Source organism: Apostichopus japonicus, chromosome 15, assembly GCF_037975245.1.
Source record: "Apostichopus japonicus isolate 1M-3 chromosome 15, ASM3797524v1, whole genome shotgun sequence".
Taxonomy (NCBI): domain Eukaryota; kingdom Metazoa; phylum Echinodermata; class Holothuroidea; order Aspidochirotida; family Stichopodidae; genus Apostichopus; species Apostichopus japonicus.
Window position 1 is genome coordinate 16750128 of NC_092575.1, and position 27693 is coordinate 16777820.

At 38.5% G+C, this 27693-nt stretch overlaps 2 protein-coding genes and 1 long non-coding RNA gene across 3 annotated transcripts in view; 1 reads left to right on the forward strand and 2 right to left on the reverse strand.

The window, feature by feature from the left end:
- LOC139981400 (uncharacterized) overlaps positions 1–12254 on the forward strand; it is a 53259-nt gene extending 41005 nt beyond the window's left edge. Inside the window, exons 23-26 of the mRNA XM_071993766.1 lie at positions 232–399; positions 8074–8154; positions 8701–8970; positions 11188–12254. Of these exons, the coding sequence (XP_071849867.1) occupies positions 232–399; positions 8074–8154; positions 8701–8970; positions 11188–11603 (935 nt within the window). The 3' untranslated portion in view covers positions 11604–12254. The remainder of the gene's footprint in view (positions 1–231; positions 400–8073; positions 8155–8700; positions 8971–11187) is intronic.
- On the reverse strand, positions 2344–6082 carry LOC139981286 (uncharacterized). The gene is made up of 3 exons (XR_011797823.1): positions 5703–6082; positions 4863–5159; positions 2344–3706 (listed from the first exon to the last, which is right to left on the reverse strand). It is a non-coding gene; the product is annotated as an uncharacterized lncRNA (long non-coding RNA).
- Positions 12255–17450: 5196 nt separating the features above from the next.
- LOC139981057 (uncharacterized) overlaps positions 17451–27693 on the reverse strand; it is a 63945-nt gene continuing 53702 nt past the window's right edge. The window contains exons 3-8 of the mRNA XM_071993195.1: positions 26196–26293; positions 23545–23597; positions 22057–22393; positions 21447–21490; positions 20950–21037; positions 17451–19610 (exon numbers count right to left, since the gene is read on the reverse strand). Coding sequence (XP_071849296.1) covers positions 19309–19610; positions 20950–21037; positions 21447–21490; positions 22057–22393; positions 23545–23597; positions 26196–26293 — 922 coding nt within the window. The 3' untranslated portion in view covers positions 17451–19308. The remainder of the gene's footprint in view (positions 19611–20949; positions 21038–21446; positions 21491–22056; positions 22394–23544; positions 23598–26195; positions 26294–27693) is intronic.

Genomic DNA, 27693 nt, shown 5'->3' on the forward strand with positions numbered 1-27693 from the left:
TCACTTCCTCCACCCCGACTAGGGTGTCTTAGTATGATCAATGGCTATCTTACAGTGACTAGTGATCTGTCTGTGTTTAGTAACAGAAACGCGAAACAATAGTAATATAGTTCTTTTTTACAGACAATGTACTCTACTGGATAAATGCACTAGTAGAAACCGCTGTCCTAGAGAGAATAAACCTGAATGGTACGGACCGTCAACAAGTGTATAGTAACCCCTTGTTTGCAGCTTTCCATGGTTTCACTATGGACAGGTTCGCCCTCTTCTGGTCTCATCCAGTCTACGAGAGTCTACGCTATGTCGACAGAGGTGGGGACTTTATTGGAGCTCTAGCTCTTGGCGTTCCGACGCCATTGGAAGGCTTGTTTTATTACAGGTCTGATCAAGAAATTTCAGGTATTACCACTAATCCTGCTTATATATGTATATTCGTATGTATGTATGTATGTATGTATGTATGTATGTATGTATGTATGTATGTATGTATGTATGTATGTATGTATGTATGTATGTATGTATGTATGTATGTATGTATGTATGTATGTATGTATGTATGTATGTATGTATGTATGTATGTATGTATGTATGTATGTATGTATGTATGTATGTATGTATGTATGTATGTATTTATATATATATATATATATATATATATATATATATATATATATATATATATATATAGATATGTATATATATGTATATTTAGAGACTAATCGTCTTGGAATAACGCAAACTCCTATTGGATATAGCTCATGAATTATTTCACGAAAGGGTTGTAATTAGTAACGAATGGAGTGCGTGTGTTAGGATTTTGGATATGTGTCCCGGTTTACGTAAGGCGGTAGACAAGAAATAAAACAATAATGGCTCGGTGGTACAGTTCCTAATGTAGTACAAGAAATGTACTACATTATGTTAGCTCAGTGGAGTGTTAGCACAGTGGTTAACGTCGGTGCCTTTCAATCATAAGGTCCCCGATTCGAGTGACGCCCAGATTAATGTATGTCGTCCAGTCACAGAGTTGTTGTCAATTAACAATTAATCATCATTGGCGTTAAATATGAATCTAAGAGAATGACTTCGGTCAGCTTGCGGCTTTGATAAGCCAATGAGGCTTCTTCGCGAGTTCCTGCTTGCAGGAGGATCTAATATACATTCATACATACATACACACATACATACACACTATCATACATACATACACACATACAAATCAAACGCAAACACTGCAAGAGTAATTATGGAATGACGAAACTATTAGCATGTTCTCAAGATGCTAGAGTGTACACATAACACCATAAACCCTTATAGGCCGTCTTCCATGTGCCAAAAAAGTGCTTAGTTTTTGGATTTTGCTCAATTTTTTAGGGAATACTTGATTTGAGTGAAAATGAGTACAATTTGATATAAGGTTTGGTTTTCTGTTTGTTGGCAGCGACCAAATGTGCACACGGCTGTGCCAAGAACCAAAATGGCGGCTAGCTGCCCATATATGGCTATGATGAATTTGGAAGTTTTTTTTAATAGCCAGGGTGGAAGATTAGAGTAATATAAAACAATCCCTATGAAGGGTCTTCTGGAGAACAAAAAGCCCACCAAATTTGAAATTTGTCCGATGCTGACTGGGGGAACAATTAACAGAAAACCAAATAGAGGGCGCCCTTTACTCGTTGATTAGACTTTTTAAGAAAAGCTACCGACCTGTTTAAGAAACAATACAGAGGTTGTATGTAATAATTTATGACTGAAAGTTACATACACATGTGACATATGGTATCATAGAATATTCAATGCTATTATGATGACTTCAGAAAGTCTTGCTGTTGCCAAGGTAACCAAACATTTTGTTGTTTTTGAGGATTGACCAGAATGAATGTTAGCAGCTGTGATATCTCTATTTCTACATGAGCTAGTGACCTCGAAACTTGGTAGGAATGTGTTTTTCTTGATTGAGACCAGTTTCATTACAACTTTACTTTGTTTTCTGTGGTACAAAGAGATATCTGGTGGTCAGGAATTAATGATCAATACACATTATAGAGCATATGTTCTCAAGCTGAAACACATCAAGGCTGCCCCTGGTGGAAATTTCAGTTGAACTTTTGAACTGGGTTCAACTGGAATTTTCTATACGGAAATTGGCCCAAATTTGAACTAGGTTGAAATGGGTGAACTGGGGTTCCCAACTGGTTTAACTATGTTTTACTGGATCCAACTGGTTCAACTATGTTTTACTGGTTCAACTATGTTTTACTGGGTTCAACTATGTTTCACTGGGTCAACTATGTGTTACTGAACTTACTGGGGGTCAACTATGTTTTACTGCTTATATTTTTAAATAGTTTGAACTGGGATTCTCAACTGGTGTTATCTACACTTATATAACACCACACTATAAGAAGTTTTCATTTTTTTTAACAGTAGATCTATATTGTATGTAAGGGTGTTAGCCACTGAAAATAAATGTTTGTTCTTGATCAGGGAACTCTGGGTTTGGTGTGATGACCTAACACAGAGCAAGACACATAAAAAATGGAGAACTCAACTGGATTGGATCAAAAGAAATTACAATTATGAATAACAACAATGTACAGTTGATCTGGGCCCAGTCAAAGAATTTAATGAAACAACTTACAGTCGTGAGGTGCGCACCCAAAAAATAAAGAAATACACTTAATTTAAAAGTCTGTTCTGGTGAGTTGGCCTGCTGGTGACATCAAGTAATCTATGACCTCAGATCCTCTACGACATCAGATATTCTACGACATCAGTATAGTTGAACCCAATGAATGGTATTATGAAAGTCGGATTCCAACAAAAAAGTATCCTTTAATTTATATGAAATAGTGTTCCAGGGTATCCTTTCAGTAAAATACTGTCAATATCCTTTGTAGTAAAATAATGTCCTTTATAAGTGATGGTGTCCTGGATATCCTTTATTGTAAAATAATATCCTTTATAGTAAATAGTATCCTTATAATAAATAGTGTCCCAGACTGTCAGTTGAATATCACAACTTCCATAAAATAATAAGGCCTACAGTAACTTGAACTATGTAAATTAAGGTTTAAAACAAACTACTGTATCCAGCCAATAAACTATCTTTCTCTTCTTTTACAACTGCCTTGCTCAGATACTAATAGCCAACTCCCTATACCCTCACAAAACTCCTTTTGTTCCTAAAATATATATACACACAGACCCCATTTCCTGTGAGAACTAATTTCCAGGAAGAACAAGATAGTTGCCTTGCAACCCAGAAGAGAGAGTTGTTATTAAATCAACCCTTTTGCTGCCACAAGACAACATACAAATATACTGTACAAATGTGTAGCCCTCTGTACAGTGAGCACTGCACAATGCACTAATAAACAAGTAAAACTATGGTACAAAAAACTTTATGTAAGAGCTGACCATCTTACACTGTACAAATGAAGCCTCACTTGAAATAAGATTGATAGTTTAATCATATGTTCATAATGTTCAGTGTAGGGCATCCTCACATTTGTAGCATATACGTGTATGCTGTACACTACACTAGGCTAATGACTTTTGCAAAATATGTTATTATATGCCGGTAGAACATTCTGTAACCTAGACCTTGTATCAGATGAGGAAGAAGCCAACTTTGATGATCGGAGAAGTATTTTTCCCAGAGGTTCATCAATTTCTGTTTGGTGATCTTCTTCAATAGAGGTATCTAGATTTGAAATCAAATTAAAAAAATGTAAAACGATTAAAATCCCTCAGGATACCTCCTCTACCTGAGAGTGACATACAGTTGCTTTGTTGGGTTGATATGTTTTTTGTGTATGACATTCCTATGTTGAGTTGGAACAATTCCTTTTCAGAGATGTCTGTGAGTGACAGCTTTTCTCACATTTTATGTGGGCCCAACAGACACTGACTATTCGTTGCACAGAAAATTATTTTTGTCTTAGAAATGACAGCATGACACATAGCACAGTGAAGGCTCACTCAATTTAGAAAACATACAAATGATCTTTATCAATTTCAAATTATGCCATCCTGCTAACAGATTAAAGCTAAAATAATGATTGAACATCCTTTTTGTTGCTATTCATAACAAACTAGCCTCATTTTAAAATTCATAAATGATAACAAGATGTCAAATGGTCTTATCTTCCTTCATTTCACCTAATGTTTTCAAAATTCATATCAAACTGCACTGCAGGTTTTCTAACAATTCTTCAATTAATTCCTAATTTCATGTGTAGTCAGATAAACTCATTTAACAAAATCATGCCTTAGAGGCAACTACCTTCAAGACATGATATCTAAATACCAGGATAAAGCATAAAAAGAACATTTGGGAATAAAACAATAAAAGGCCCTTTTTGCTCACACTAAATCTTCTAGAAATCTGCAGTACTAATTGACCACGTATTCACATACCAATGTAAATTCAAGCAGTTCAATTACATTGTATGCAAGGGAAATGAGCTTTTAAAGTTCCAACAAGTGAATTGATCCAAGAGGTGTTACATCACATCATTAAAACAATTTGTTTGTGTTTATTGACATGTTTCTGTATTTCATTACTGTTTAATGGTAGTCTGTATTAGCCCCAAATTATAGCATGCTATAATTTAGAACTACAAGTTTTCAAAAAATCCTTCCCTGTGGGTCTTTACTTTCCAATTTGTTCTTAGACATACTACATGAGCACACAAGATGACTGAATGTCCTGGTGAGGTAAATTTCTTCCAGGGTGGTAATAAAAAAAAGTTAAAGAATTTTGACCAAAAGTTACCATATTTGAAAATGAGGCTTATTTGTGATCAATACAGCATACCTTTAACTCATAATAAAATGCATTTTGACAAACTTCTTACCTTCAACTGCTTTATGTTGAGGTAATTTCATCTGTCGTTTCTTTGCTCTGATAATATCTGTTTTGTTGGTAAAACCCGCCTAGCATTCACGATGGTAGAAGATGTCCTCAGAGCTGTCAGGCTGTTCTTTGCAGGGGGATAGAACTTCGTGAGCAACATCACACTGTGGGCCAGATAATTTGCACCATTCCTCAGCACAGGCAATAACTTTAGACCAACTGATTGGGGTGAACCTTGTTAATGGCCCAATCTTCCCAGCACAATGGACTGCACATTTTGTGAGAAGTCATCATCAAACTGTTAGAAAAAATAGCAAAATAAAACATAAAGCTGGAACTTTACTAGTTCACGCATTCATAACCATAGCTAGTCGATATGGAGTAGTGAGGCACAGTGGCTGCTTTCCTGGTCCATGGGATAGAGGTTAGGCCAAGTACAATCCACTTGAACAGATCCTAGTGTTATGATACTTTGCGAAACCTTGGTTGTTTTATCAAAACGTCTTTGTCTCTTATTGACTTGTGCAGAGCCTTGCCCTTTTGCATCTAATGTACAGTTACAGTAATATCCGTACTATAAGGACATCATAAACTAGGCCAAGCATAGGCATAGCCTATATTGTTTGCTAAGTCTAACGTCAACGAAGACTTTGGTCAGGCAGATATATAATGTAGGCTAATGCAATATCGCAATCCCAACTGGCGTTAGGCGTTACAACTTTGCAGCGTAGGCCTACGTACTTAATCAACAGAAATTTCGACCTCATTTGCCTACAATATCATACATGTGTACACATATATATTACGACTTTTTTGGCGTCTACAGTTATTCTATTCTTACCTTTGTCAAAAAGTTTTCTGATCATTTGGACTGCCATCTCCGATAGATTGGAGCAATGGATGGGCTACGGGCTCTATATGCAGACAGTGCGTGATCTAGGCTAGCTACAGTAGAGGTAAACAAAATAAGTTCGGGCCGGGTCAAAAGGTCACGAGAAGCAGCCCTATGATTGGTCAGTTGCCCAAAATCAGGCATGTCCCATAATCAATTAAAATACTCTAGTTTTACTGCATTTTTATAGTAATGTGCAACAATCGTGTTGTTGGCATAGCAAATTATGAATCTCGTGATTATTCTCCGCATTTAAAGCTACAGTAACACCATTCCCCTAAAAAATTGAGCAAAGGAAGCGAAAAGCAAGCCATGGAAGACGGCCTATTACACATGAATAGTTTGATATTATAACATATCGGACTGACACAGTTACATTCATACATTACATTAACTAAATATTCCCTCACTACTGTATGTGCGAGAATTCCATCAGAGTCCACTTAATATCATATATAGCAACTCTTTGCACAATAAATACGGTATTAAATTAATTGCAAGTAAACGTAATGACAACAAGTATGCAATTACTTACGGGACCGTTGTTTAAGCAACTCCCGGTTCTTCAATGTCAGCAAACAACGTGGGAACACGAAGTTACCCTGTATCCACATGCGGGAACACTCAGTAACCCGACATACATTACATTAAAATAGGCATTAACACACAGTAGCAACCTTTGACTAAATTCGGCATGAAACACATAGTATACCTGCACGGTACGGAAGAGTGCGTCATAACTCTTGCACCGACATAATAATAATAACAATGAGCCACGCCCCAACTGCCGCTACTGCTTTTATACTAGCCCTCGGCATCTCAGGCAAACATTCCATCCAAACACACTGAATGAATGACAATTGAAGTTACGTAAATTTACTCCGTGTAGTCCAGATGACCAAGCATTCCCTAGCCCGGCCTTGACACACACAGGACATAGTTATTTACATATGACGTGACTGAATTCCATCTGGCTACGTGACACATCCCCCTTCTTTAATAAGATACCATTGGCTGCCCAATTTCCTTCCAGGACTAAGTGCGTGCTGCACCTTTTCCCTTACAACATTCCTCTCTCTCGGCCTGCTACCATGGGCATTCACCTACTGATCAGCTAATAATATACAATCTCCCAAACTACTCGGACTCCATCCTTAAACAAATATTCTTAAGTCGTTATGGCAAACATTGCACAGTTACGGTTCCCTAATTATCAAAGTCAAAGTCCCGATGCAACGGGAGTGGGGTTGAAAGGGGATCAGTCGTTCGGTAGTTTGGTTTTCGTGCCCAGGCTCTTTCATGGGTGACTTTTCTTAAAAAAGTATTATCAAAACGATGAACTATCATCCGAAACACAGTCGCTAAGTTTGTATCCGTCCAGTCAAATACCCAGATAACCTTTCTACGAATTGCGCATACAATTCAGAACCCTCGGGCTTTGAGTACCCACATTTCTTGCGGAACCCCTCAGCATTTATTTCGTACACCGTAAGCAATGCGCTTTTGAGCTTCTCATAATCCTTACAGTCGCTATCAGTGTTTCGCGAGTATACCTCAAGTGCAAATATACTCAGCATAGTCCAGATGACTATGCATTCTCTAGCCCTTGACACCTCCGACATAGTTATTTACATATGACGTGACTGAATTCCATCTGGCTTCGTGACAACATGCATGTATTTTAATAAGTCCGCAAGGTTCACACTTTGGCGGCTGGGAGCTATATAAAAAGACACAGCCGTCGCTATATACGGCTCTTTAAAAAAAAAAGGCCTTTACAGGCCTGCCCCTAATTCGAAACGACACAAGTTTTTTTTTTTTTTTTTTTTTTTTTTTTGGGGGGGGGATGTCACCGGCCTTTTCCGATCTAATTCACTCTTAAATTTGCATTTCCTGTTGTATAACTTGCCTTTGTCAGTAAAATCTGAAGCTGTATTAACAATCAAGTAATTGTCTGGAATCATCCTAACTTGTAATTATGTAATATATAGGTTTGTTCATAAATCCCCCGTCCCCCATGCACAAGTGTGTGGGTGGGGTGGGGGGTTGGGGACATGGAAAATTCCCAGGTCGTAACTGATACTTTGAGTTAAATCCTGGAGTGGTAGGTGGAGGGAGTTATATACATTGTTATAGATAAGTTGCTTAAAGGGCTGATAACGTGGCATATCCATGACTGTTTCAGTTGTTCATGCTCGGGTCATACTTTACTAAAAAAATAATAACATATTATGTATTAAATATAGGTAGACCTAACCTATATTGCAACAGAAATATCCCCTTATATACTTTTTCAACTATTTGTTTGGTCTTCTTGCAGATCAACACCAATGTGCTATCGACAACGGACAATGCAGTGAGCTGTGTTTTCCAGAAGGTGTCTCTTTCGTCTGCGTTGGAGGTTTGCAAACGTTTATAGTGACATTCGTTTCATTTCGTTTATTCAATGAAATGTTTGACTTACTCGCTTTCAAATATGTCTGTGGAGATTATCGGTCGGGAATATGTATCCCCAAACCTGCAGAATTGTATGTTAAATAATAAAACTGGAACCCAACTACACGGACGAATGATTAAGTTCGGACAGGGGATGTGTTTTTACTCCCGAGCAAATCCTAATTCTCGATTTGGGTGCTGGTGTGGTTGGTGGTGTCGGTGGTGTTGGTGGTGGTGTTAGTGTCGGTGGTGTTGGTGGTGGTGGTGTTGGTCCTGTCGGTGCGAAAGGGGGAATGAAGGTATAGACGGTTCTGACGAGAGAAAAGTACATTTAATGACATTTGCCAGGTTGGTCAGAGTATTATAACGTACGCCACTTTTACATTCTTTATATTACCTTCCTTCCACGAAAAGAATCATTGTTCAGCATAGGAACTACGCCAGTTTAAATCGATGGAACCGATTGAAAAGCAATAACTTCGTTTTACTTTGTTTTCTATTTTCTTAAAAGTCAAACCTTTAGTCTCGAATTGTCCTGACGATATACAGATGGTTACTGAAGGACCAACGAAAGTCCCATGGCAGGAGCCTAGGGCAGTGAGTCGCATCTACGGAGTACAAACACCAGTTGCTTTGCCTTTCCGGAATAGAACACATATCCCAGGTTCAACTTTCAATTTGGGTCACACAACGGTTGTGTATATTTTCGAGGATGACATAGGGAACGAGGCAAAGTGTTCCTTTAATATCGATCTCTCTCCAATAACGACGACAAATGAAGGTGAGTTCAAGTTATGTTTCAAATCTTGAAAGCAGCATGTTAGGACAATAATTCTAATAGCACTCTCTATTAATACAATGCTTCAAAGCACTCGTACTACTAGTATAAATAGCTCCTAACCTTTATCTGACAGAAACGTGGTACATTTTAAGAAACGTCACTCCGGATAGAGCCTGGGCCCAAAGACCAACAACTTAATCCACTCTCACCCCTTGTCCGTTACATCGAAACAGGATATTCATACTGCTGAAACTGTCAGTGCGAGTGCTTTGAAGCGTGGCACGGAGGTGCAGTATATAAAATGTGTCCCAACTGAGTTGTTTGAGTTTACACAACTATCCACACGCATGCTACAACATATCCATCGGAAGTGGTCTTGCTTATAAAGCAGGGGCGGCGATCTGTTTCAAATATTGGGGGGGGACACTTGCTTAGATGCAGGCGAATTACTATCATAGCGGAGCGCCACCATTGGTTGGCGCGCAGCGTACAAGAAAATTTCTGGTTTTGATAGACCCCAGATCACCGGAAATGGCACTTCTCGGGCTTGAAAATGACCAACCAGATGAACACTTTGGCCTGAGAACCAAGTTTTTCCTAATAGTTTTTTTTTTTTTATTCATAACCTTTTTTTCAAAATTGTCACCAGTCACACATCATGTTCGACCTCATTGCATCTCCTGTGGATCATTGCTTTTGTAGGTAATTCTACGTAACGCCCCACAATACCCGTCAGCCCCACTTTTCAAGGTTTTAAGCCCATTATTTGTTCAGAATTTGAATAATAAATTCACTTCAAAACATACCCATAATGTTGCACAAAATTTCATCTATGGACAACCAATATAGAAACCCCCCCCCCCACCCCTCAACCCCTAACAGACCGTTCAAAATTGCACGAGTAGAGGGAAGTATGATGAAGAATGTTGGTCAAGGAATTTTCGAAAATTCAGACCCAGCTAAATTATTGGTGTACAAATATTAAAACCTCTTATAACGGCTACTATAAACTTCGATATCATAGAAAATACAAAAAAAATATGCTCGACGGGGAGGGCGATCTCCACCCTTCACCCCCCCCCCCTCCCTTGGCTACGCACCTGCGGTTAGAAATCTTGTAGGAAACAGGCCAAATGGAAACCCAGTGAACCCATATCGATGTGGATCATATATATGATTGTACGTACGTACACTCATACACAAGATGCAAACCAAATTTCATTACGGATGCGGTCCGTCTAGCTATTCATTTCGAAAACAAAAGTAAAAACTACTTTCGGTCATATATCGTAACAAACTGTGACATGGTTAGACAGGCGCCTTGCGAGGAATATGCCAAGGGAGGGGCAAAGCTTGTACCCAGACTTTCTAAGCATAGCTCCACCAGGAAAATTTTGGCCGAAAATGCCTCCCAGATCGCTGGAAATGGCACTTCCCAGGCCTTGTAAGTTGCATCTAAGTATTTTCTATTTTTGAAATTACTAGCGATATCATAAAAAAATACAAAACATATGCTTAATAAAAACTATGCCAACAAATATTGGGGGGGATATTAGATACTATATCTCCCCACCTAAAATATTGGGGGACATGTCCCCCCGTCCCCCCCCCCCCCCATGATCGCCGCCCATGTTATAAAGGATTTATACGAAGGAAGTGTGATCGTTTGTTCATGGATATGAAATTTCTATAGGATATATCCTTTAAAATTTAGCCCAACTGATATCATAAGGTGTTGAGCTTGATTCCGTCCTGCTGTACATGACTGTCCATCAATTCTATATTTTAAAAAACACTGACCACTAAAATTCTAAGAATTGGTGACTAAACTTCGCTGAATAGTGATGTAGCGCCACCACATATATATTCGGTATACTGTATGTGTATATGTAAATTTTCCTGTTTTAATGTAATGTTATATCACACGCGTTTGGCAGACGTTAAGTTACAATCGTTTTCAGAACAGAGTTACAGAATATGTTTTATTTCTCAAAGCGAGTAGCTGGTTTAGAGTTGTCTGTAGATTCTACAGATTCTACAGAATCAACTTCTTCTGGCTAAATCCAGGCTGCAGATTTGTAGCCTATATATTGAGCCGCTGTAACAAATTTGTTGATCGAGCTACTATCGCTATCACTTAAAACTACTAATTACATCGAAAAACAATTTCATACATTTTTTATGATTCATGTTTATGATTTATCTTTCATGTTTCAGCCGTCAGGCCTACTGCCTCCACTATTCGAAGCACCACTACAGTATCTCTCCGTTCAACATCTCCCTTTCCAACGACAACTCCAGCTTCTTCTATTCTCGGTGAATACTTTCCACACATCGTTGGATCTTTGTCAGTAATCGCGGTTTTTCTGATAGTCTTAGCTCTTACAATTGTCGCATGTTGCTTTGGATATTGTCGTTGTAGTTGTAAACCGAAGTCAAGACGATCCATTCCAGATCAACAGATGATGATTCCTGTCCGTCCGATGGCCTGTCCGACTGCTCCCCCGCTCTATGGCAATGTGAAGAATATTACTACTTACCACGAACAAGACAATCACATCTATGCGACTTTGGATCCATTCCCTCCACGTTATTCTACAAGGGGCCGAGGGCCGAGACCCGTGGTGTATTAGGGGGCCCGAAGACATGGAGGGGGCCGGGAAAATGTAGGATAAAGAATAGGATATTCTCAATTTCATAACGTACGGTACATAAGGGAAAGATGAATTGTAAAAGGGGGCCTGATTTCGATAAAAAATATCCCAGGGTCCGACTTGTCTATCGAAGCCCGAATGTCCAATCTATGTATTCCATGTGCTCCAGTCCTGCCGAGAGTGAGGGGTGTCGTGGAAGACCAGGGTCAATACGAGCATACACAGAGAACATGAGAGAGTACTGTGTCCTCATTAACAGAACCGCCGACTTCAAAAAGGGGACTGTAGACTTGGCTCCAGATGTTATTGGGTGCTGCTAGTGCACCTCTATTCTTAAAGACCAACTATGGAGGCCAATTATTTTTTTTGGATTTTCCATTAATTTAGGAGTTTACATACCCATAATCAACATGTGTAAAAAATAATCTTCGAAAACCTACTATAACCCATCAAAAAACGACCACGAAAATGGACATTTTGGGTAGTCACGTGACATGAACCTCTGGAATGTCTGAAAGCAGAGATTGACCCAAAGGAGCCTCTGGTCACCGTGTGACGTCATTGTTTGTATACCGCGAAAATCAAACGCTGATATAGGCACTGTTTGTACACAGATAGCGATTAATTATACTGTTTTTGACTTCCAATTTCGAGTGTTTGAAAAGCTTTTAGCTTAAATCAAGAACACATGTAAGTTAACAACTAGTTTTAAGACAATTATAAGTAGAAATTTTAGTTAAATTGGTTATTTCATTAGCAAAATTTCCACTCAAATGGAAGAATCTTTTACATAGCGGAGCGTACGGTACAATATACTGTAGAACATGCAAGCAGCTTGGCGATTCCGTTATACAATTTGAGCGCAAGATACCGTAAACTGAACAGAAGAATAGACCTAAAAGATGCCTCATGCGTGATATGTGACGGGGAAAATGGCTTACGTTACTGTCAACGAATTACCAAAAAGACACTAAACATAATCGAACAACTACGAGAAGACGCTGACCCGAATCGACCAGGGTAGAATATACATGACTAAGGTTCAGCTGCACATAGTACTTACTCGTTTTAATATCCAAAAGTACAAACACAGAAAAAGTATCCTTTCAATAAACAAAATTTAGCAGTGAATATCCAAATCCACGTTTCTCGTTCAATCCTGGGCGAAATACTACCGTGACTCTGTGTAATTCTATAGAGTTAGGTCTAGTTGAAACAGGCCTTGACCAGTTACATCCCAAAATCACAAGACAGTCACTAACGAAATAAAACGTCCGATCGCTACATAGAACCGTTTTTATTCAACTCCTTGGACCATGCAGATGCCGGAATAAACATAACGGACAATATAACACAATGTATCACGAACTCACGATACTGGAATACAACAAAGGAAATAGATAAATGCGATGAAATCCTATAGCATGACTATTTACATATGCTGTGAGCCATACATGTACTAACAATGCTACCCTATAGGCACGGTATATACACGGTCATCCCTTACGGTAAATATTATACTGTCAATTGCGTGATATAATGGTACATGTAAGGACGTCCAGAGCTTGTTTACGGTCAATTTCACATTAGCTATGTCCGGCCATGGTCCGACACAGCTATCGATAGAATATAACTTTCGCAGAATGAGACATTTGCAGCTTACACAGAGGCAGGGTCATGCATGTGGGCTCATGGGCATGAGATACTCCGGGTGCTGAAAAATCTTTCCGCGTGGATCTCAAAAATTGATCCAAAGTCTGCGGCGTTGTACGTCGGTTCTTTTACTCGAAAATCTAAAAAAGCTGATGCTGTTGTTGGATGAGGTATAACTGCAACCTCCAACAACACAGAATTGTGGCATTTCGGGGGAAAAGGAGTAATATCGTTGATGTTTTTGGCAGCTCAAGTATACAACTTTACACACTAAAAGTATTGTTGTGAGTGAGGTATACAAACAGTGACGTCACATGGTCACCTGATGTCTTCGGAATGTTTCAGGAATGTCTGAAACAGGTTTCATAAAAAGCTGACTTTTCTTCCCATTTTTCACGTATTTAACGTCCGAAATTGGTGAAGTTAATTACAGCAATATAATTGGAGTGAGTTAAGGATTACATACATGCAAAATGGTGGGATTTTATGTTCATCGAAAAGTCTCCATAGTTGGTCTTTAAGGGACCAAGGATTTCTCATGTGGTAGGTATGAAGGTTCGATATACTGGTTTAAACTCTTAGATGTGTTGAAGTGACCATAAATCTCCATAACTTTACATTTTACATTTTGGGGGGAATATTTGTATTCTTATGATTACCTGTTGACTTACGTGTTTGCTTCTGAGAAACAGACTTAATAATCTGTGTATTACACTTCAAAGTGCAGCCGCTCTAGCTGTTGAGCAAAAGATGTATATAAATTAAAAGTGGTGTGTACATACAACCTGGACTGCTGCAAACTAATTTTGTGTCTAGAGTAATTTCTTTCAACAGTCCACCAATGATGAAAAAAATAGAAATGATTTGAGAAATACACATCGAATGACTAAATATTCACTTTATTTGCTCTTTGTGAAATAATCAAGATGTTTTCATTAAACTGCTAACTAGTAGCAAGATATTTAACCATGACAAATCCTAGTTAAATAAAAAGATTAAAAAAATGTTTTGAATACGTTAAATCGAGTTTTACCCTCAGTAACCTCAGTTGTATGTTTACTTTACAAATGAACTCATGTGATGATGCCTGTCAAATAGCACCATTAGTGATCTTGTTCGGTATGCATGGTCAGAACAGTGCAAAGATCAAAATTAAATATACTATCCAGTTTTTTTTATTAAAGTAAGTTTATTACCAAGGGCGTAGGAACCGGGGGGCTGTGGAATATGAAAAATATGGGGGCGGAAGTATCATTCCGCCCCCCCCCCCCCCCGCTCCTTAAGTCAGCAAACCCCTTTTTCATTTCCAAATGAGAAAAAAATCTCATTTGGAGCACCAAATTGCATCTAAGGCCAGGTGAAAATGCAAAATTATTTACAAAATGGAGTGGGTGTTGAAGTGTGCTATATTGTACCAAATTGCATTTGAGGCCACCTGGAAATGCAAAAAATATCCAAAGGGGAGGGGGATACACCCCCCCTTAGACCCCTCCCCCAGGCCGGCCATCAGTCTTCAGCCACCCCCCCCCCCCTTCCACCCAAAAGTACCTTCATATGCCACTATATTAATGCGCAAGGATAGTCTCTGTAAAATATATCACGTTCCCTAATCGACATTTGATATCCGAATAATCATCTAAGCTTTAAAGTTGTTATGGTATCAGTTATTGATTATATCGAATTATGTGTAAATATTGTAATTAATTATATACCCACTGCATAGGCCTAATGTTGATTTAAGTACTCGAGGGTTTTTTTTTTCCTTCTTTCCTTCTTTCATTTCACTTTCTTTTAGTCAACTTTCAATAAATTACTGCATCAAATGGACTACTGTTGTATGGCATATATTCTCTTGTGATTAATGTCTTAATTAAATACGTGATTGCAGGATCATCTTCTTTATTTAGCATTTGTTGTATTCATTATGTAGTGCAGTAAGCAACGACGTGTTTCTTGAGAGAATATATGATACCTAGGCAGGTTATAAATCTTATTGGTTAAACTAAGTAATAAAAGTTTATATCCGGTTACAATTGGGTCCTTACACAATTAATTGATCGACTAGCAATACAGTCCTCCTCTATAATTTACATTGATATCATATAAAATGAAATTGAACCATTGATATGACATAACATACCAGCCATGTGTTAATGACAATGGGAATATACCAAAGCTTACAATTAACCTGGAAGATTTGAAAATGGGAAGTTTTTCCGAAGCATTGACAAGATGATGTGAAATGAGTTGTAACTGCGCTTTACAGTTCACGGAGAAGTTATCCTTGCAGGAGATACGATTGTCTCCTCTTCTAGAGGGGCTTACCAGTTATAATAAGCTCACCTTCAAACTGCATGTGATATATTGTCGTGTTCTTAATCCCCTATCATAGATGATTATGTGGTAGCTGGGTAATTCAGCTTTTCCAAACATTGCAATTTTCAAAACAGTTGCGAAAGCGTTCTGGTTCCATTCCCGAAGGTACTAAATTGCAATACACAAGTGAATGTTTTAGCAACAAAGTTTCATTTCACTTTACGTTTAGACTAAAACTACTCTGAACGTCAGTTTGAAGCAGAATATGAAGAGAAAGATGTTGGTTCTAACCATATCAAACAGAACTTGAAAAAATATTGTACAGACTTTTCCAAGGGGAATCGGCCGGTCAGCTGGCAAAAGACTATATATAGCGTCAGAAATACCACAACTTATGACATCAAAAAAGCGGGCCCGAAACTGGAGGCATTTGCAGTAAAGTTGGGCACCGGAAAACAGAAAGCATTGCGGAATTGTAAACATGGAAACCTAGAGAAGTCATTACGATCGTGGTAGTGTAGTGAAGGAGTTCACGCAAGGGCGGCGGAACCTGGGGGGTCACAGAGGCACGTCCCCCCCCCCACCACTTTTCCTCAGGTTAAAAATGTGCCCTTTTTTCTACATAAAAATTGTACTCTTGATCACCTTGTTAGGTCAGCGATACTTCAGTAAGAGATCTAATCCTAATTTAGAACTATTAATGAATTTCTGTGGGTCTCTCTTTATAATGATTTTGTCTCGAAAGAAAACTTGTTCGTTGTTTCCCAATTTGCACATTTGGTACTGCGGTGCTAGTATGCACTTTTCCTTGAGGGGGGGGGGGGCGTTGATGGAGTGATGTGAATACGCAAATAAGATAATACAAATATCAGGCTGCATCAGTCCAATCGAATTTCTGGAAAGTGCCCTTCGACGTCGGTGCCCCTCCAGATTAAAAGAACTTCCGCCACCCTTGAGTTCACGTCACATGTATAGGGGCTGACTGGACGGAGAAAGCATTGCAGCTTAACAGAAAACTGAATTGGGTTACCAGATTTCAATAATTTCGAATAGCTGGCTGGCTTCTTTTCAAGATCGTCATAGCATCCGGGTCGTGGAGAAAGAGGATGGCGAATGGAGAAATTGTCACAACAGTTCAATATGAGTATATTACTCAGATGATACTGATGAAGGAGACCATTGAGAGGTTGCAATCAAATCATCCCAACCAACTGCAGAGGCAATGGACATGTTTGTCGGATTACTCTTGAGCTGGCTAGAATCTCACCGATGCAAGAATAAAAGAGAAAGAGCTCACCCAAACGTAGTTATCAAAAGAAGGAAAAGCAAAGCCAACGATACCATTCTACTGATACCCTTCCAGCCATCATAGAGCGTACCATTATAGGCTATACCATAACAACAACAAACTCATAAACATATAGGTTATTAGAAAAAACATTCCCAGTCGATTTTAACTAGACGTTGTATGGGATTATCAATTGGGTACTGAGTAGTGGTACATATATCAATACAGAGATAAATCCAACTAACATAATGCATCCCTGATAAATCTTCAGGACAGAACATAATTGACATGTTCTCTTAGTATACCAGTGTAAATCCTGTCCACGAAAATCGTAGTCACTGTGTCTTTGGCATTCCTTGGATTCGAGGGAGTGGAGGGCCAGATCGGTCCCCCATAGTTATGTCATCCGGCCCATTTTTGGGACGTCTTCTTCGATCCCACCTTTTTCGTGCTTCGGTTGGCTCTACTTTTCGTGGAACAAAAAGGAGAGGGGGGTTGCGGTGGGGTTTTATCTAGGATTGTAAATATTTTTTAGAGACAAATAAATGATTAACTCAGACAAAATACAATTCGAATTAATATTTTATTGTTTATCTGTCTCCGTACAAGAACAAAAGTAGACATTTCATTGTTGACGCAATCAGAAAATAGATCTAACATTTGGTCATGAGCTTAACGAGTTGTGATATCAATGTAAGAATACGCAGCCAAGTGGGTGCCATTTGCTCTGCATCGATCAGATGGTATAGTATCGTTGAAATTTTACAATTTCGAGCGTCATTCTGCAAGGGTAAGGGCCGGGACATGCTCTCTTCCCTTACCCCTTTCCATAGTTAATCCGGGTGAAATTCAGCTGGGGGAGAACCGAAACCTCACAAAAACAAGGCAAACGTATTTATTAGCATAAGCTATAGGGTTTGGAGATGATTATTGACTTAATTTATAGTCTAAATACGTCACAGGAATGCACCATTTGAATTCCCCTCCCACACCCCAATCGATCCCAGGGCTTCCACCCTTTCTTGAAACAAGACAATTTATTTAAACAAATAGTACAGAATTAAATTTGTGTTTTGCGCTTCAAAAGTAGACTACAATTTAAGCCTTATGAAGAGACTTTTATTCCATTTCCGTTCATGGTCGAATCGAATTGAATTGATTACTTTCTCTCTGATTAATCTTCATTTAATAAAAAACAAAAATAAAAAAAGATGAATTGCAGTCTCATTCTGAGCAATTCCCGATAGGCCTCGCCGCAGAGGCGGAACTTTGCCGACACTTAACCCTAGAACCATCAGCCACCCCCCCCCCCGCCCCACCACCTCCCCCTATGGCGGACCAGCACAGTGCCATGGCCTCACAATGTGCCCTGTGATGTTTATGTGGGTAATTTTCTCCATCGGATATCTGCATTTCTGGCAACCGAAATCCAAATAAATTCAGAGAAAGTCCCAATCCACAAACCAGCCTGAGCGTTTGACAAATAGTATTAAGAATTATAATAACAATAATTACATTAATGACAAATAATTTACAAAGGTATGAGCAAAAAAACCAAAACAAATGAATTACTATACTAGGTTAAATTATACATAATCGTAATCTTTGGTATCATAGATAAGGGACGCCAATTGAGCATTTAATAATACTTAAAGCAGAAAAAAAAAAAAATGATACCTGTTTTCTCTTACTTATTTATTGATTTATTTTTTACACTTTTTTTAAACGATTTTGTTTTTTTATTTTAGAAAAGTAACAAAACGCTGACGTATACCTGTATCTATATGACGTCACAATTTAGACTGACCTCCAGTATAGTTCCGCATTAATTATACGTAAGGAAGATATAACCAGATAATCATGACGTTTTACAGGTCAACATTGACCGGTCCAGTAAACTACATCATATCTCAAAAGGTATGATATTACACAAACAATATTAGATCAAAGCAGATGGTATATCTATTTATGTCTAGAATTAATAATATCGTGTAAGATCAGTTCGTTCATAGCCATATATAATGGTGATGATGTTGTAGTATTTGATTGGCTGAATAAGTGATAGTTGATGAGCTTTGACGTCAAAGATTCGCACATGTGTTAACGGTATAAACTCCATATGCTACTTGAAATGATTTATTAACGTGATTTTAAGTTTACTTGCAATAGATAAAATAAATCACGATAAATTATACTAAATAATTATTATTATTAACTCTGTATAATTAGCTACTTTGTGTCTTCAGTTCTATCCCATCAGATTGGCTGTCCGTATAAATAAAGCCGGGGGAAAAAACTGTCTTTCTCTCAATTATCGAACTAAAATTGACAAATTTTGACATATTAATAACTGGAAAATGTTACTACTTTATTGCTTCCAAAACTCCTTTTTTTGTCAGGTGATTCTTTCTTCCGATCCTCATCAAGTCATTCAAAGGTCACGGGGTCATTTGATCTCCTATTGTCGCCACCCCTCTCTTGATCAGCGGGTGGCTGAAAGGGTCTGCTCCGTTGTTCTGATCTTATATTGGTCCCAATTTGTTGACTGATTTCGGGTCTATCGCCCCTACCAAACGTCGGATAACTGTCACCAGATGCAACTTCCCCATTAGCAGGAGGGTTGGCACCATTCTCTGAGTGATCCACGTGGTAGTTGTAATCACCCTGAGCCCAAGTAGCGGTGAATGGCATGAATTCATCGTCCGTAATGTCAACATCAGGATCTCCTCCTGGGGAAATGTATTTTAACAGATTGCAATCAACATCCATTACCATTTGTCACCTCTTCGGTGGCCTATGGCCTATGGCCATAGGCCACCTGTGGCCTATATTCTAAATACACTTCATCATATCGATATTTCCAGACGTTCTTCTCTCTACTTCGCTTCCTCTCCAACTCCCCTCACCCTTAACTTGCCCATACCCCTCCCCTCCCCTCCCTCTCATCTCACCTGCCCTTTCCGTCCCCTCTCCTCACCCTCGATAAGGATCAAAAACCTTCACGAGTATCCAACGTAAATTGTTTTATATAAGACTGAACATGAGTCTAATCTGCAGGAGCGCCCTCTCATAGTATACACCACATCCCAACCCAAAACACGCACAACAAGTTTTAACTTTCCTTATTTTGCAGAGACTGTAAATGTATATGTGACACCGGTTGTCGCGCACTACTAACAGATAAAATATTCTATACACACGAACCTGAAAGGTATACTGTCCAAATTTAAAATAAATTTCGGCAGCAGGGGCCGGACCACTGTTCAGTAGCGGTGAAATTAGCACCTTTGGTGGGTGAATAACGCACGAGTGAAAGTAAGTTGGGAACATACCTTGCATCCCGTGTTCGGGGCATTAAACACAGGATAAAAACACAATTTGAATCTTTCAGAAGTATATGTTTCTGCGTGAAAAGCAATATGACAAACTGGGGTGTTTTCACGTAGTTTGCAACATCCCTGTCATTGAAGTGTGTGTTTTTTTTTTCACATGGCTCTCCGTGGTTTAGCTTGGATACTGACATGACACTATTTATTTTCATGGTTCATACAACTGAACGAAGAGTTAACCTATTAACACATTTAACCAGTGACTGCGACACATCTCTGTTTGGGTGATTAGGGGGCCCTGTAGTTATCAAACTATATGTTCGGTGGATTGTTAGTGTTAGCTCAGTGAGAACGCCGGTGCCTTCCAATCTTAAGGTCCCCGGTTCGAGTCACTCTAAGATTAATGAATGTCGTCCAGTTACAGAGTTGTTGACAATTGACAATTCATAATCATGGACGATAAATATGATTGTAAGAGACTGACTTCGGTCAGCTTGCGGCTTTGATAAGCCAATGAGGCTTCTTCGCGAGTTCCTGCTTGCAAGAGGATCTAAAATACATACATACATGTTCGGAGTGTTGCAAATTGCAGTTTGCGGCGGAACCACGCCAGCGTGGAAGTCATTGATGTGAAATCATTGAGGGGGGGTCATGTCCACCGCTCACCCCTCCCCTCCCAACCCTTCTCCACTCCGAACCCCTCCCCCTCCAACTGTCGGGATTCCCCTGCTTTCTTTACCTTGTCTGTATAAATTGATCTCTTCCAACAAAGCAACTCTTTCCTTGAGTCTAGCCAGGTCCATGAGAATATGCTTGACGTGGTCATGCTGGGTGACGAGAAAGAATGAAAGATATGATGGCACCTTTAAAATGGCACCTTAAAAAATGGCACCTTAAAAAATGGCACCTTAAAAAAAACGTGTAGGCTGCAAATGCTGTTAATTGCAAAATCTCACTTTCGCTCCTTTCTGTGAGTACAAGCTATCAGTTTTGCCTACAAATGTTAGCACAAATACGTTAAAGATCTTCCTCCATATTTTCAAAAGTATATGTTTCCACAAAGTGTTTATACGAATGAATTAAATTTCAAGTTGAAGCAACATGGTGAATTGATCATTATCGATTTCAAAATTGCTTAATAAGTTTTGGAAGTAACCATCTGTTTACCTATCTAAGATTTTGCGACAATATTGATGTACAGTATTAAATCCCATCAGCCTATATTAAACTACGTACCGTGAACAACAGTGTAGGTGTTTCTCCTGGTTCACCCTTTTCACCTGAAAAATTAAAAAAAGACCATATATTATATTGTAGAAACGTTTTCCTTTTATATGCCTGAGACTGAATATATACCACCAGACCTAAAGCCAGGAATCATGAGTTGTTAGGTGGGCACCAATTGCAACAAATTAAAGAAAGGTTACCAATCATTTTAAAGAAGGACACAACAATTCCTGTCCTGTATAACTTGATAATGAAACAAATCCAAGTGGCTTGTCACTATTCAACAATCTACAAAGTCTGCAATATTCAATAAGTTATGAACCTCAGCCTTAAATATATAGCAACTATTACGTCTTGTTTTTGTTTTCGTTTGTATTTTTAACAAGAACTATTCCGTTCTTGTTACCTTTATGGACGAACTACTGCTCAAATTCTGTGTGGTCCGTGGTTTCCATCTTACTCCTAAAAGAGAATTCAATACTATGACTGACACGACTAATGGAAAAAGGTGGGGGGGTATAACTTCAACCGTCTAGAAAGGTACTCGGTAGGTAGTATACTAAAGGACGTGCCCTGATTTTGACCTGGCTTGCATATTCCATCGCATGTATATACACACCCGTTTGTCCTGGACTTCCAGGCGGTCCGATGGGCCCTGTTTCTCCAGGGGCACCCACGGGCCCAACTGGTCCAGTGGCTCCTTGTTCACCTGGTAAACCGCGTTCACCAGCCGCTCCCGGGCTACCATTGTTTCCTCGAATCCCTGGTGCTCCTATTTGCCCTGGGGGTCCGTAGGGTCCCGGTAACCCAGTTGGTCCAGCTGGTCCAGGTGGTCCAGGTGGTCCAGTTGGTCCAGCTTCGGATGAGCCAAAGTTAGGTGGGTGGGTGAAGTCATCATTCGTTGTGAGTCCATAGTTGCTGTCCGTAGAATCTACTGGCAATTCCGTTATAGACATCTACATGGAAGAAATTATATGAGAAATGTTTTCTTTTTCTCGTTAGTTTGATAGCAAATGAAATCAAACCTTAAGCTTGGGTTTAGATCCCATCAAGTTCAAAATGCTTATCCTCATATAATGTACGGCGCTGTTCTGCGTTTTTTGTTTTTGTTTTTTTTTGTAGAACAGGAGAGTGGCACCACCTCACCCTCCCCACCCACCCCCCCCCCAATCCTTCTACCACAATCCCGAACAGCTTATTTCATCATTCCAGATTTAAATATCGATTGTCTTCTGTATCTGCACGCAGGGATGCGCTCACGCTGGGCGGCACTGGGCGGCCCCGCCCAGCACTAAAAATTACCGCCCAGAACTGTCTTAAAAATCGTGAATCCCGCCCAGCACTATTATCATCTAATATCCCGGCATTCCTAACATTATATTCAACATAAAAATGGGCAACTTGTGTATGTGCTTAAAAAGCTAACACAAGTGCCAGCATTTGGCATCTGAGCACCTTCAAAAATCGAGAAATTTCACCCCTCCCCTTAGACCCCTCCCCCAGGACGGCGATCAGTATACCCGGCACTCAGGAAATCCTGGGCACATCCACGTTCACGTTAGCTCTACTAATTGTGCTGCGCTAACGTGAGGTGTTATTATCTCACGATAGCATTGTTGTGCGCAAAGCAAGGAGTTAGGCCTACCCTCATCGTAAGCACGGATCGAGGAAGTGTGGATGTGCATCCCATCTTATCAATTCGGGTTCGAATCTCGCCTTCGGTTGATATACCTACTCTTTTTTTCTCTATGACGGGAGTGTGTGTGTAAATGTGGGGGATGGAAGGTTATGTCACGTGATCCTGTTTATTTTTATATCACCAATCACGCACATTGGCAGAGATTTGTATACTTTAAGTAAACAAAATGGATTTCTAGTTGTCTGAAATTGATTATTCGATTATGAAATTCGATTATATGGTCATTTAGATATCTGACCTTCAATTTGAAGATATCTGCACATAAATGGTAGCTGCTATCTTGAATAAAGTTCAGGTATCTGATAAGTTGAGACATTTCAAAGTTCGGATATTTAGGAACGGTTATAGCAAGTCGTTCCAAAACACGCGCCTTTACCTTGATTGTTGATTAATAAATGTTCAGCTTACCAGATGGTCAACCTTCCTTTGTAGTTCATCTACTAAAGTACAATTAAAACAAGCTGAAAGAACAAACAATATAAAGTAAATTATTCAAATATATATATATATATATACGCGGACACCCTAACCACTAGGCTATGGACGCTGATTGTATGTCCAGAGGTTCGAAACCGGTAAGGAAGGTTGTAATTCCACAAGGCGTTTGTCACCTATATCGCACAATAATAGTTCTGTTTTTGGTGACATATTTTGCCTTACTCTAGAGATCAAACATGATGCTAACCAACTCGAAATCATTTGTGATTCCTAACGCCGGATCTATATATATATATATATATATATATATATATATATATATATATATATATATATATATATATATATATATATATATATATATATATATATATATATATATATATATATATATATATATATATATATATATATTAGGGTTGGGCGATATATCGAAAATTATTATTATCGCGATAATTTTTTTTCATGACGATATTTTTTGAGGATTGAACAAATGACGATAATTTCTTGTGAAAGAAATTTGAAATAGATGTAGAAAAAAAATTCTCCGTTTTATGTGTATTCCATGGTTAAGACAGTTGAAGAGAAATATTTTCTCAACTTCATTTACTGACTTTTGAACTTCGTAAAAACCCGTTCTTTACAACATTGACTGTATAGAGAACAAAACTCTGAAAATCAGTAGAGAAATTACCAATTGTGTACGAAAAGTAAGTTGGTACACCTTTCTAATTTTACGAAAGATCGAGCAAAATACTTTCGAAAAATTCACGCGAAACTGGCATATCGTGCTAAATGCAACAAGTGTCATGTAAACAAGGCTCTAGTACACCCATTTATGAATAAACCAGAAGACCACATATGGTGTTAAGCGGGGGAAAGAAAGTATTTTCTAGAATTTCTAAAAAAAAATAATAATAATAATATCCTACCATAGTTAAGTGTATAGTAAATAGCCTAACCACTTCGTCGGTTACGGAACTTACGAAACAACAAAAACACAACTAATTGTATTTTGCGAAGTTGACGATTTCTACAAGGCCATGGAAACAATATTTAGCATTAAGTTAATCACACCTGGTGGCCTAAAACATGGAATTACAAGGTTTACTTTCATAAAGATGGCCATACTGTAGCTATTGGGGCCTTGATATCGTGCTATGTCTGTATGGTATAGACTGTGCCTCGTGTATAAGGGGAAATAGATTGTTTTGTTCATGCGGAGGAGTCGGTTGGCTTGAGGTGTGTTTTACTTACCTTCATGTTACGGGGATATTGACCTACTTTCCTTGAACGTCTAAGATAATATTTCGCATAACTTTACGGATCCTTTACTGACACCTAATTAATTCTAGAGTGGAGCCAAAAAAGTTTACTCCATGAAAAGTTTTTTGGAACCGTGCCAAAAATGTTAACAAACAGGTGTTAGACAGGGGGGTTGTTTTGCAAGGTACTGTACCTGAGAAAATTTGAAGCACATTGTAGCCTACCGTGATATTTAAGTACGGTTGCACTGCAGTTGTAAACTGATTGTTAGGCAATCTAGAAACGGGGCTTTGCCGAACGTAGTTTGTTTCATAATATCGACAGTTTTGTAAGTTAAACTTTATAAAGATTGTAAGACATATTAATTCTCTTTTCATTTTATCACATAATATAGCTACTCTAACTTGTCATTTTAAAACTTTCATCAGTTTCGTGACAATTTAAATTCATAAAGTTAGTCAGTATTTGAATCCTCAATTGCGAATTTTTTATCGCCAGACACGCAAAAATACTTAACTTTTCCTAGGGCCTTCGCCCCTGGACCCCCACAAGGGGTTCCACCCCTTTACTCCAACGGGGCTCTAAGGCGGGCCCTGAACCCCACGCCATTATGCTCGGTGTGTTTGCTGCGCGAAAACACCGGTGGGAAATCGGCAGTTGTTTTTAGTGTGTTCGCGAACACACTAAAAACAACAAGAAAAAATTATCGAAATATCGCGATAATTTTTGAACTATTTATCGTGACATTAAAAAGCAAATATCGCCCAACCCTAATATATATATATATATATATATATATATATATATATATATATATATATATATATATATATATATATATATATATATATATATATATATATATATATATATATATATATATTTATATACGTATATATGCACACACTCTTGCGTCCAGTATCCAGTAATTTCGCACCGGGAATCGACATAAGGATCCTGAGGGAAGTCATAAAGTTTAAGCAGCCTGGACCACATTTAAGAGAATTATATTCCTCTCCCTAAGACCCACTGCCCCGTTTCATAAGCTCAAGACCTCAAACATCACAGTTGACATGTTCACAAGCAGACGTTAATACACTGAGGAAGTTTGAGCAAAATCGATTCATGGCATCATTGGTGGAGTAACGGGGGGGGGGGAGGGAAGGGCGGAGACTGGGCGGAGGAGAACATTTGACTTCATAGAGAGTACAATACTTATGCTGGTTTCAAACATAACATATAAGCAGACAAGTACCACTACTAAAGCACTCAAAACAATTCAGAAGAAGAAGAGCAATTAAGAAGAACAAGAACAGATTGAATGTTTGTCGTCTTTGGAAAAAGTTTGAACTTACAGTGTTCACAGCTAGCACCGTAAAAGCCTGGACAGCATCTCGACTCCATCGTTTCCACTGTTCGATAACTAAGGACGTATTTTGGTCGAAACATAATTCTGGAAAAAAAAGAAGTAAAGAATGAACGTTAACTTATCCTATAATACGTGGACCATTAAGTTACCTATATATGAGACAACACAGAAGTCAATAGGATAACATAAGACTTTCATGGGCCCCAATGTACATGGTTGCAAGGTATAACAAAGTTGACAAGTACAAATGTTGTTTAATACCATCCATTGGTGCACTGTTTTTCCATCGCCCCCCCCCCCCCTTGATCCTTTGTTAAGTAATACATTAACAGTAACATTTATGAATAAATATATATTTATACATATATATATATATATATATATATATATATATATATATATATATATATATATATATATATATATATATATATATATATATATATACTCATTTGCCTTTGGATTCATTTGGATTCACAAATGATTTCGAGTTGATTAGCATCATGTTTGATTCCTAGAGTGTATGTCACCAACAGGACTAGAAATTTTCGATACAGGTGATAAAAGCCTACAGTGGAATGACGACCTTCCTTACTGGTTACGAATCTCTGGGCTTAAAATCAGTGTCCATAGCCATGAGGTATACTGCTGTTATATACTGGCAAGCTAGACTATATTATGTACACTAATCAGTGGAGCCTCTGATTTGTAACTTCAACACCGCCACATTAGTTAACATTTTGGCGTTTCATGCACAACACCACGAAACACACATTTCGCATTTCAATGACAGCGCATTGTGTACAGAATGGACAACAAACTGTGCGGACCTAAGGCCAGTTCGTGTTTGATGGTTCATCATTTTATACTAATGTCTTTATCTCGTTATAAATGAAAGTTAGGATAAAACAAAGATTACATCATACGATAGTTCACTCCCTCGTAAATGTTAGAGCACTGCTAGTATAAAGAATGTCAAACGGAAACGTATGTTATGACATCAACCAATCAGATTTAACCATTGTCACCTCATGATTGCCACGGGGTATAAGTCTGCATCGGTTTACGCTAGACGTGAGAACTGATAACAATAATAATAATAATAATGCTAATAATAACACCGTTATCTAAATTGAAGTCAGTGGTAAATTATTGAATAAACTACTCATGTTGAGATGCCGTGATATACCATCGTGAAGTATAAATGTGAAATATTCTTGGGTTGACTTCCTTTAGGTTTTGACAGCCACGTGCGCCTATAACCCAATCGTGATTCTCAATATATGTTTCGATATTGTTCAACGGGGTAATAATTTTTCATCTTTTTTCAAGTTTTAAGAAAGAAAAAGAAGGTACAGTCATTTGCGTGATAAAAAGGTACAACCCGTAAACTGATGCACAGATGTGCAGGTAAGTACATCAGTTCAGTCTCAAGTTGTCATGCCACATCAATGATGGGCCTTTTTCCGTTTTATTTCTCCTGC